We start from the raw sequence: 12,328 nt of genomic DNA, 5'->3' as shown, positions 1-12,328 counted from the left end.
TTCAAGTTGTCCTTTTAGGTTTTAGACAACTTTGATGAAGGATTTTGATCCACTTCAAGTGTTGACTAGTGTATATACACATCATATATATATATGAAATTGGTTTATTGAATTGTTAGTGAATTGTAGGTCTGCTATACCCTTCAAGAAAGTTAACGGTTATTATTTAGACTGGACATTGACCTTCATCAGTTACTAAATACATGTTTCATTTTGTTTTTTGCTTTAATCTGAAGGAAATATACTCCTTTAAAATGAAGTGGGACTAGTTTGTTTTTTCATCGCACAATTCAAAACCAAATGAATTCACAAACTGAATTACTCTCATCTCTTGAAGTCTCATTTCTTATTTTTTCATAGACGACGCTCGTCAGAAATAACAAAGCCTTTGACGTCTTACGAAGTATCTTAAAGGAAAAGTTCATTCGAAAATGAAAATTCTGAATTTTGTCATCGTTCACTCATGCTTCAACATAGTATGGAGGGAAAAAAACAATGGAGGTCGATGGCAATGACAGCCAACATTCTCCAAAACAACCGCGGAAATGCACTGTATTTATATAATGACTTTTCCCATACAAACAATAAGAAATATATGAATTGTAAGCAGGGTTATACTTTATTTTAATATGTCCTTGTTACAGTGTAATAGTAACACATTAATTAACTACATGGATGAGGGTTTGGCATGGGGTAAGTTGAATGCAATTATGTAGAATTCATTGTTACTATAATATACATCTAACAAGGACACGATAACATAAAGTGTTACCGTAAGAGGAATAAAAGATCTCAAATCTCTAACATCATACAGAAGTGCTTCGTGTTGGTTAAAGATTATTTACACATAAACAAGCCTACTATTATGCAACTTTTTGTGTGCCAATCTTTTAATTAGCAATTCACTTAATGACTTGACAAGATATTGAAAGATAAAATTTTAATGATTTTGAAATCAAATACAGTAAGCATATGATTGCATTTGCTTTCCAATTCTTTTTGTAAAATTATAAAAAATGCTTTGACATTTTTCTTGTTATACAAAAATAAAATTATAGTGCTAAAAATTTTAAACTGCTGGTAAATAAGTTTGTTTATTTGGACTGAACGGGATAAAAAATGTTGTTAGCCCACAAAAGCAATACAAAAAAAATGAACATTAATCATTACAGATGAATAAAGCTGCTAGCAGGGTTAAAGATAGATGATTGATAACTGTAGATGAGACTGAACACAGGGTTGTGATTTAATACAGTAAGCTAAGCGTAAATCTAACTGATGGTTTTATGTTGCTGGTGTGTTCAGGATGTTCTTCACAGGTTCTTGAGCGTGTCTGGGCCCTCAGGTTTCTCCAGCCAGTGAAGAGGCCAGCTGGCTTTAATACTGGGACGGTCCTTCAGCATCTCGTAGTACTCCATCAGTCTGGGACAACGCTCTCGAGGACAGCTGAAACCAGATCAAACATTAAACACGTCTTATCTGAACCTTTCCCTGACAGCATCAATCATTTACCCTCATAGAGCACTCAAAACCTGATACTGCTTTCAACTTTTCATGTGAAAAACACTTTATATCTGGAGAGATTGACTCACTGAAGTCGTGGGAAATATGCAATGACCGGGAAACACACCACATCAGCCATGGTGAAGTTCTTACCAGCGAGGTACGAGCCTTTACCCATCTGATGAACAAATCACTCATCGTTAGAGAAGCTCATTATTATGCCCTCAAATACAGTAACAGCATCTCCTCTACTAATGAAGAACTGCTGCAATCAACACATGCATGCATTATCCATTCTGCTGTTGAAATGTGATGCATTTCATAAAACAATAAAAAAAAAAAACTTTTTAATCAAAGGTCGAGTTTACCCTCCAGAACGCTAATCATTTTACTGATAAGACATTAGGTTGCAATTAATTGCAATAGCCGCCTACAACAATGCATTACATTTAGATGAAGAGAATAACTGCTGAATCATTCACAGTGAGATCAGCAATCTGACATCATAAATGCATGATTCATATTAGCAATAAATATCAATAAAACACAACCTTCTCCAAGTATCCATCCCACAGTTTGAGCTCGGCGACTAAACTCTCTTTATTCCTCTTCAGAGCCGATTTATGTTTCTCTCCTTCAGGAACATAATGATCATAGAAAGCCACCTCATCTGAACAAAAAACAGTGCATATGCATTTATAATATTTAATCTATCAGGCTTTTATGGCTCTTATAGTCTGATACAGTGAGAATTAGAGGAAAAACAGCTCAGTTTTGGCCAGAGACTCAAAAATACACAATTTGCTGCAGATGCTATTTCTATGATGAAATTCCGGTGATTGTGACAAAAAAAAAATCAATGACATCTTTTTAACAGCAAATCAGATACTGTCATAAAATAAAAAAAAGTTATTAAACTTACAACAACAAAAAAAAAACTCATAGTTCTTTCATTATTTTAAAGTTGACTGAAAACTTGGACCGATCACCTGCATTTTTCCTGATAACTGCTAAAAGAACTTTAAAAGGTTTCATAGTTTTTTTATCGTACAGATAAGAGCGATACAATTCTTGAAACTGTAAAAGTTCTTTCATTTGTATGCAATCGCAATATCAACAAAACTTTGTGCTTTTGTAAAATAAAGAAAACAAACAGTGCACTTTCTGCCGTCTAGGTCTCCATTAATATTCTTCTGCAACACACCACAAAAATAAACGAATCAGCAAATACCTGATACACAGAGAATTTTCTAAAGAAAGCTTTTAATGTCTGTTTTTACATGAAGTCAGTCTACCTTGAACTTACCTCAGAAGAAAAACGCAGCGGCTTGATTCAGCGGAGAAGTTATTTTTACTTCTATTAGTGTTATTGTGACAAACTTACATAATGAAACAAACGCTCTTCTCAAAAGATCTAAAACATGATTGATGGAGAATCAAGTAAAGCTGAGCTGCTTCAGTCCAGAAAGAGTTCATCTGGAGATATTACTGACCTTATTCTGATCTTTACTTTGACACCAGAAGCTCCAGCTGAACGTTTGCATATTTTTAGGGGTTTATGTATGTTGACTGTTTAGGGCACTTACACATTTTCTGCTGCAGATTGTTGGTCTCAAACACTCGCTGGTAGACGAGCGCTTGTTCAGCCGGGTCGTCTGGGATCAGACGGGTGCCTTGAGACTTAAACGCACTCTAGAAACCAAAAACACACTCGTTAGTCATCAGTCTAAAAATCTGTTATTGTTTCTACTCTTCCTTGATAAAGATGTTTTCAGAGTCAGTTTGATATTTCTCTTGGTGTTTAAAGTAAATAATGTCTGTGTGTAACTGAACTAAACCTTCACACATCAAGCAATATAAACTCTAAAGATAACTTCAGAACGGAGTCAGTGGAAAATAAAAATAGTATCTAGTAAAATTTTGGAAACTAGTACTAGACCGTGATTATTTGTAACTTTGATAGACAATACTTTATAGAGTTTATATTTCATGATTCAAGAAAAATATTAGAACTGTGAGATAAAGTGGCAAATTACTTTATTGTACTTTGTGTAATTTTGTAATTCTGTGTGTGGTTGGGGAAAAAAAATTGATATAAAAATAATTTTGAGATATAAAAAGGCCTTTAAAAATATATATATTTTATAGCTGCGAGATGCCGCTGACTCAAACGCAGTAAAACAGAATATTAATCGCTGATTTTTCATCATATTTCTGTATAACACAGACCCTAAATTGACATAGTAAAGGAAAAATATGAGATGGTAGTTAAAATTATATTTCAACGCTTTTATGTTCTTTCGCAAAACTGGTTCCACAAGAAATTTGCATTCAGTCACAAATCTTTAGCATTTTTTTCTCTTTGTTCTAAGAAAAAAACAGAATTGCGATATATAAACTGAAATTATTAGAAGAAAAGTCCGAATTTTGAGATTAGAAGTCACAATTATTTAGTTTTTATGCCACTTCGGAAACAAAAAGTCAGGATTGTGAGGCGTAAACTCAGAATAGCTTTCAAATTTTGTACGTTTTAATACTAAATTCAAACGATAAATGCTGTTTTGGCGCACTTAGTTTGGCGTAGATCGTCAAATGTGTGGTGAATGATTTTAACAAGATCGAGGCCACTCTTTACCAAACTTGTTCCAATCTACTCCATTTCCCACCACATATCAGATCAGAAACGCATTTATTTTCAATAAAAAATCAAGAAAGTATTTGAAAATCGGAAATAAGACGTCTCATCAGTAATGCAGCGTGGTCAGCAGTATAGGTGTAGGGAGGGAGGTATGTGACAACACTTTAACACACTACTCTGAAACATTTGTTGCTTACTGTATACTGTTTCACACACGATTCTTTAACAACTAGCAGGCAGTATACACTGTGTACTGGACAGTATGCAGTAAGCAAGTATGCCTTTCGAACACAGCCCGAGTCTCGTGCTGCTGGGAGACGGTCTTCAGCCAATCAACGCACTGGATAGCTGGCCAATCAGAGCACACCTCGCTTTTTTCAGAACGATGAGCTCGATAAAAAAAATCGAGGCTTTCCAGAAGGCGGGGTATAGAGGAGAAACAATAATGTACAGTATGTGGAAAATAATGTGTTTTTTTTTTAACCGCGTAAACACATTGCATTAAACCAAATACACCAAATAATGTTCTTTTCAGCAGCATCATATAGCCCCTTTAAAATTATACTCTTCTAAGTACACACAATGAATGCAAGCAAATTCTGAATTTAATCCAAGCTTATAATGGTGCTAAAAAAAGGGTCAACTGCATTCAATAAGTTTTTCCATTTGAATTGACACTGAATCGAGATCAATTCTAAAGACACGCCCCTTCAGTGTTTTACCTCCAGATACAGACACGCGGCAAACGACTCGTTCACGACGATGTCTCCATGTTTGAAGGTTGGAAGCTGCAAATAAAAAGTGCAATATTAAAACAGAAGTTTGGCAGCTGTGCTGTCGCTGCATACACAGTAAACACCCAATGCACTCATAAGAAATCAGGCACAGGTCTGTGACGCATGTGACCGCACCTGAGCTCTGGGATTGAGAGCTTTCACTTCTTCACACTTGTGCTCTTTCTTGTCAAACGACAGAAGTTTGTGATTGTATCCCTGGAGCATCTTCTCCTCCAGCGCGATCATGACTCTCCAGCACGGCGGAGAACCAGAGCCCCAGTACAGCATCATACTCTGCGCCATGACTGATAGTAACACGTCTAATTGAGAAATAAGACTGTTAACGTGCGCTGCTGTGCAGAACAATACGCCACAAATTCTGCTGCGTCACGCTGACTCTGACATACATTCACTGAGGGGCGGGGCCTTATGGCGTTCTTTTTGTGCCTCAATCCTGAGCGAGTAATTGTACGTTTTGAGCACAGAGAACTATATTTTGCAAGCACATTACATTATATTCTGAACAAAAATTAACAATCACAAAAAAAAAATGGCTTGAGCAAAGAAAAAACGATTCCGTTCTCAATAAATGTATTTGCTTGTTTGCTATTATCCATATTAACGTGCAGTAATAACCCCTCTCACGCTTAACTTCACCAAACATGCACAGATCCTTTGATAAGATCGACAGATTTCGTTCATAGAGCTGTGACACATGAAAGCAGACTGGCGCACTGAGGCTGCAAAGAAAAACAGCTCGATACTTCACGTTTCGTTTTCATTCATAGCTTTCAGGAATCATGCATAGATCATTATTTTCAGAAAATTCTCCCAATTAAAATGACCATTAATTGAGAAAAAAAACATAGGTTACTTTCCATTCATAACTTCATGAAACATGCATAGCTCATGGAAAATTGAAAATTCTCTCGATTAAAATGAGCCCAATTATACAATAATCTGTCATTTAGATTTGAAGATATTCGTCATCGAATTATAACAACAACAAAAAAAAAACTCCAAATGCGCACATGCTGCAATATTCTAATGGTTTTACCTTTATAACTTCATGAAACATGCTCTGATTGTGAAAAATGGCATATCATTATTTACAGCAGATTCTCAAGATTGAAAAGTATCGGGCGCCGTTTGTAAAGCTGCTAATGCTGAAAATAACAGCAACATTTTGTCACATTTAGCTTCAAACAATGTTTAAAAAAATGGTATGAATTTTTGACGGTCACTTTTTAGCACATTTACAACAATATTTATCAACTTAGAGATATTTTAAATAGTTAAATATAAATATTAAATGTTACACCTAAATGTTAAATGTTAAATCTAAATGCTAAATCTAAATCTAAATGTTAAATCTAAATCTAAATGTTAAATCTAAATATAAAATCTAAATGTTAAATTTAAATCTAAATGTTAAATTTAAATCTAAATGTTAAATATAAATTTAAATCTAAATGTTAAATCTAAATGTTAAATATAAATCTAAATGTTAAATATAAATATAAATCTAAATGTTAAATCTAAATGTTAAATCTAAATATAAATGTTGAATCTAAATGTCTCGGTTGAAACTAAATATTTAGCTAATATGCAAATTCAAAATGCCGGAAGTGCCAAAATAAAAGCTCGATGAGGTCAGTGTGTGTTTATAGCATTGTGTTAAATAAGGAACGAATAAAAATCATCTCATCCGAGGAAATTGACTCTTGGACATGGATTATCTTGATAAATACTACCTAAAGTAATAAACACGTTTGGAGAAACTGTATTTGAAGAGTACGCTAGTGTATGTAGATATTAATGTTAGGGAACAATGTGAGAGATGTGTACGTTTAGTTTTATTATCTGATCCACACTCCGGAACAGAAGAGGGCGGTATTGCGCCAATAAACTGGATGCCAACCGCTGGATGACGGCTTGCTGTGTGTTACAATGGTGAGAATATATATTTTTTTCACGAAATAATTATTTAAATTTAAGAGTACAAGTTATTTTCATACAGTGGTATTGATTTTGGAGTTAATAATCTATTAAATCTAAGGTGTAAAGTCAGCAACATATAAGTCATGGCCTAATGGTTAGAGAGTCGGACTCCCAATCGAAAGGTTGTGAGTTTGAGTCCCGGGCCGGCAGGAATTGTGGGTGGGGGGAGTGCATGTACAGTTCTCTCTCCACCTTCAATACCACGACTTAGGTGCCCTTGAGCAAGGCATTGAACCCCCAACTGCCTGCTCCCCTGGCGCCGCAGCATAAATGGCTGCCCACTGCTCCGGGTGTGTGCTCACAGTGTGTGTGTGTGTGTTCACTGCTCTGTGTGTGTGCACTTCGGATGGGTTAAATGCAGAGCACAAATTCTGAGTATGGGTCACCATACTTGGCTGAATGTCACTTCACGTCACTCATATAAGCAAAAGGTGTAAAGACGCTATCCTCCGGTTTCACAGGCAAGACTAATTGAGCCATGGCCTGATCCTGGCTTAATCTAAACCCTGTTTGTTACTTACATAATACAGCATATTTGTGATTGTGCTGTAAAAACACGTTTTATAATGAATAACTAACAGGGGAGCACCATTAAGTACACGACTCAAAAGTGGATTTACATAAACCATATATACATCTTGAAGACTATTACTAAATGTCTATCATCTGACAGGATAGTCTTTGATAAGTATTGCAGGTGAGCACATTTAACAGACATGAAACAGGCATCTGAGTTCACTCATTGTTGTCAACACTGCTTTAGATGAGTGTAAGTCATGTAATCAAACACATCTACATACAGTAACTAAACACAGGTTATCTATTTTATTTGTCCATTTGCAATATTGATAATTTCAGGAACATTTGTGTTGGATAAAAAGCGAGTTACATCATTTACTAACTCAACATGCAGATGCAGTATATCACAGATAAATCACAGAGGAGACTGACTCTTGTCTGGATGTTACAGGAACAGATTATGTTTATCTGCTGTAGAGAGACTGATGAAGGAATGCTGCCATCAAAGGATTTGTGTAAGTACACTACAAAAATAAATGAAACATTTTAATTAGTGTAATTTCAAAGAGTTATAACAGCACTTTTCTTATTGTTGATTTCTGTGCATTTGCTGCAGATCTTTTGTGGTGGAGCAGGACCTGCAAGGAAAGAGGAAAAAAGGAAATACCTGAAACAAAAGAATAAAGGAATGACTTTTTGTATTGTGTGTGTGTGTGTGTGTGTGTAGGTTATGAAAATGTCTGCAGACTGGTGTGTGCACTGAGGATGGAGAAGTCCACTGCAGCATCCGGACATGGTCCAGAGATATGGATGAGATGCTCCATCACTCCAGCTCTCATCAGGACCAGATGCTGCTGTGGTCTCTTCCTCATCGGTGGCCCCAGAGCAGCGAGAGCATCTAGAGAAAGACCAAAAGACACTGAGGATTTGATTTTGGTAAAGTTTGTTCTGCTGGTTTCTGTTTATACAATGAAGGCTGACTTTCAGAAGCTTCAAAAGCATTTATCTGAAGTGATTGACAGTGCTCTTATTACAGGGGCCTACAATCCTCTGATCCACCTGGAGAAAAGAGCCGTGCTCACAGACATACTGCTGGTTTTGAACCAGTTCAGTGGTTTAGCCCACTACAAAAGTAATAAATTAATGCATGTACTTGTAAACTATGTGTAAATGTTTTAAAGGTAGTGGTGCTCGTGGAGAGCAGGCACACGATTGTTTTGGAGCAGACACAGCAGCAGTCAGATTGTCCTGCACGTGTTCTTCTGCTCTCGCTTCAAGGTTGTGTGGTTGAGAGAGCCGACATCATGGTCTTCCTCATCCTGTTGCTCAAAGACATCCCCGTTGAGAAGAGTGAGACTGTGAAGCACAGCACAGCAGCAGAATCAGAACAGCTGTGTTGAGATGAGAGTATGATGTGGGGTTCACCATCTGTAAATATATGATTATTAGAACAGTAAGTTTGAATGAAGCTTTGTTTCATGTGTTGTTGACTTGTACATGTATGCATTTATTGTGATGCTAACATTTATACATTCTTTTAATCATTTAAACATGTTTCTTGTTGTCAGTAAATAAAATATAAATATTTTATCCATTTGTGTATAAATTGCTTGACTGAAAACTGATGCATTCACATCAACTGCATTAGTGTATATTCATGTATAGCTATGTCACGACAGAAAATACATTTGGCTTCTTTTACTAAAATGTAATTTTAAGGAAAAAAAAATTATATAATTATTGGTTGGCATTTATCATTATTATTGCATGTAAGTGTTGGGGTGGGCAAAGGATGCCGTTCATTATGGGGTAATCTTCATTTTTGAGTAGTAATACTTACATTTTTAGAGTATAAAATCATCAGTCTTCTCCAAAGGTGAGATCTTGAGCAGCTGTTCGACGAGTCGCTGAGAGAAACTGTACTGGACTGTGGAGTTAGTGATGCTGTGAAGTGGTAGTGCACCTGTACCTCTTTTTATTATTATTGCCAAACTTATAACATAAAAGATCAGGGTAAGACGGTTGTATTTAACAATAACAATCATAACGCCATAAAACAGTAAATAAAAATTTAACGTGTTCATCATATGAGATCCTATACAAGAAAAATAAAATAATTGAAAAAATATTATAGAGATAACGATTTGGGGTTTTCTAATTCTATTAAAAAAAAAATAACATTAGTGGAGTTAAAAATATAAAAACTACAGGAGCATTGAGCAGCAAAGAGCGCCCTCTCGTGGCTGTAGACGGTCATGTTTTCTCTTGGTTCATGTCAAATTAATTTTGATAAATAAGTTGCAGCACCAGCCAAACTATGAAAAAAGTGCGATTTATAGTCCGGAAAAAACTGTAGTCATTATCACGATAATCCATGTCCAAGAGTCAATTTCCTCGGATGAGATGATTTTTATTCGTTCCTTATTTAAAACAATGCTATAAACACACACTGACCTCATCGAGCTTTTATTTTGGCACTTCCGGCATTTCGAATTTGCATATTAGCTAAATATTTAGTTTCAACCGAAACATTTAGATTCAACATTTAGATTTAGATTTAACATTTAGATGTAGATTTAATATTTAGATTTAACATTTATATTTATATTTAGATTTAAGATTTAGATTTAACATTTAGATTTAACATTTATATTTAACATTTAGATTTAACATTTAGATTTAGATTTAATATTTATATTTAGATTTCGCATTTAGATTTAACATTTAGGTTTAACATTTAATATTTATATTTAACTATTTAAAATATCTCTAAGTTGACAAATATTGTTGTAAATGTGCTAAAAAGTGACCGTCAAAAAATTCATACCATTTTTTTTACATTGTTTGAAGCTAAATGTGACAAAATGTTGCTGTTATTTTCAGCATGAGCAGCTTTACAAACGGCACCCGATAGAAAAGAGGCTCAAGGAGGAGCAACATGAATGGAGAGTCCATACAACATAATCAAATTTGCACAAATATGTATTTTAATCAGAAAACAGACATAACTACATTAAGGTAAAACATAAAAAATATAAAGATACAAAAACACAACATCAAGCCTTGGACTGGAGAGTGTGAGAAAGTCACACCTGCATCACAGCACTTAACCTAAAGACACAAAAAGTGTTACCCCATGACACCTGCTGGACAAAATAAAATTCTCCAGCCCCTTGGATCGTCACAGTAGAATCAGACTATAACTTTTGACTCTCCTTGCTGTATTCGTGGAGTTATGAGTTGGTATTTTTGTGTATGGCACTCAGAAAGCAACAGTATTTAAATAGTATACTTCGGCGAGTCAAGAGCTAAGCAAAAAGTCCTGTTTCATTACAAAATACTGTAACTTTTATAAACTTTATACTATCACCACAAAATTTTAGACATATACATCTTAACCTTAATTTAATCTTAATTTATGTCCTGAGATATTGAATGTCAAATAAGATGGATATGAAAATTGTCTCTTGAGCACTCAAAATTTTGTTTTGAGCAGTAACTAGTAATTTAGTTATTTTAATGATATTTATTTTGCAGTAACTAACTATTAACTACTAATATTTCAGTAATAATTTTACAGTTACCATCCATAAAAAAGATTTGTTGCTTAATTACTAAGCCCCTCAACCACTATTAAAGCTAGAATGTCCGTTAATATGATAATATAATACAAAAAGGCATGAGTGGTAAAAAATAAATATTTCATAAAACTGCAATTTAAATATATTTTTTCTATAGGCTATACAAAAAAAGACAAAATAATAAGGCTGAATAAGCTGATCTATAGCATGTTAAATGGTGGTTGCCTGTCTATGAATGGTACACCCCTCTAAGCTCACAGAAGTGGTTTGACCCAAGTCCTCAGCAGCCAATGACATTGACCCGTTCAAACTGATTTTTAACTTGTACTTTACGTGTATTTCACGTGTATTTAACGTGTATTTAACACGTGAAATACACGTTAAATACGCGCTGATTTTTCACGCGTAAACAACACGTATTTAACGTGTTGTTGACACGTTAAAATTAACATGTATTTGACCCTCTTGGCCTTCCATAATTCTCTGTGCTCATGTCAAGTCCCTATCTCTCTCTCTCTCTCTCTCTCTCTCTCTCTCTCTCTCTCTCTCTCTCTCTCTCTCAACCTCATAATTCTGTTCGGGCTCAACTCTTGACACACACTCGCTCTACTTACAGCAGCGTTACAAGTGTGCCACAAAATCAACCAATCGGAAAATTAAAGGTCAATTGTGATTGGCTGTTGGTCTCCAATCAAATCGCTAGTAGAACCGAAGCCCTATTTCCTATTTAGAATTCAACAACGAGAAATGGAAAAATGTTTATTCGTTTATTCGTTTTTCCGTTTAGTTTAACAAACGGAAAATGAGTTTTTGGATCTTTGGATCTCATTTTGTCGTTTGGGGTTTACAAATCGGTTTATGGCTTCAATATTTCATGGGCTGAAACGCTGCTTTCATCTGATTGGTATAATCGCTCCGCCTTAAGCGCACGGTCTTTTCATTCTTTCAGCCAGAATAAGAGTCAGTACGAGTTCGGCACTGTAATGTCTGAAACCACCGCTCACTGTTAATTAGTTTAACACATTGTTAAACTGTTAATTGTTACAACAAATGAAATAAGATCAAATTAATGAAAAAGAGAAATATATATTTCTCTTGTTCATTCATTTTATTGTATTTGTTTTGTTGTAGCTCAAGTGGTAGAGAATTGCGTTAGCAGCGCAAGCTTTTGTGGGTTCGATTCCCAGGAACACATGATAGGTAAAAAAATGTCTGGATGCACTGTAAGTCGCTTTGGATAAAAGCGTCTGCTAAATGCATAAAAGTAAAATGTATATATATAAACTGATACATTAGAAAAACAAAAACAA

General features: G+C 35.0%; 1 protein-coding gene across 1 annotated transcript; it reads right to left on the bottom strand.

Annotated features, from left to right (window-relative positions):
• Positions 1 to 1,089: 1,089 nt before the first annotated feature.
• On the bottom strand, positions 1,090 to 5,331 carry LOC132144951 (glutathione S-transferase A-like). Its single transcript, XM_059555557.1, has 6 exons — positions 5,053 to 5,331; positions 4,864 to 4,929; positions 3,090 to 3,195; positions 2,055 to 2,173; positions 1,593 to 1,681; positions 1,090 to 1,446 (listed from the first exon to the last, which is right to left on the bottom strand). The coding sequence occupies exons 1-6, from the start codon at positions 5,218 to 5,220 to the stop codon at positions 1,314 to 1,316; spliced, it is 681 nt and encodes a 226-aa protein (XP_059411540.1). The 5' UTR covers positions 5,221 to 5,331; the 3' UTR covers positions 1,090 to 1,313.
• Positions 5,332 to 12,328: the final 6,997 nt, after the last annotated feature.

This window comes from Carassius carassius, chromosome 8 (genome assembly GCF_963082965.1).
Source record: "Carassius carassius chromosome 8, fCarCar2.1, whole genome shotgun sequence".
Lineage (NCBI taxonomy): Eukaryota > Metazoa > Chordata > Actinopteri > Cypriniformes > Cyprinidae > Carassius > Carassius carassius.
Note: the sequence above shows the minus strand (reverse complement) of the source record. Positions and strands in the feature narration are given on the sequence as shown.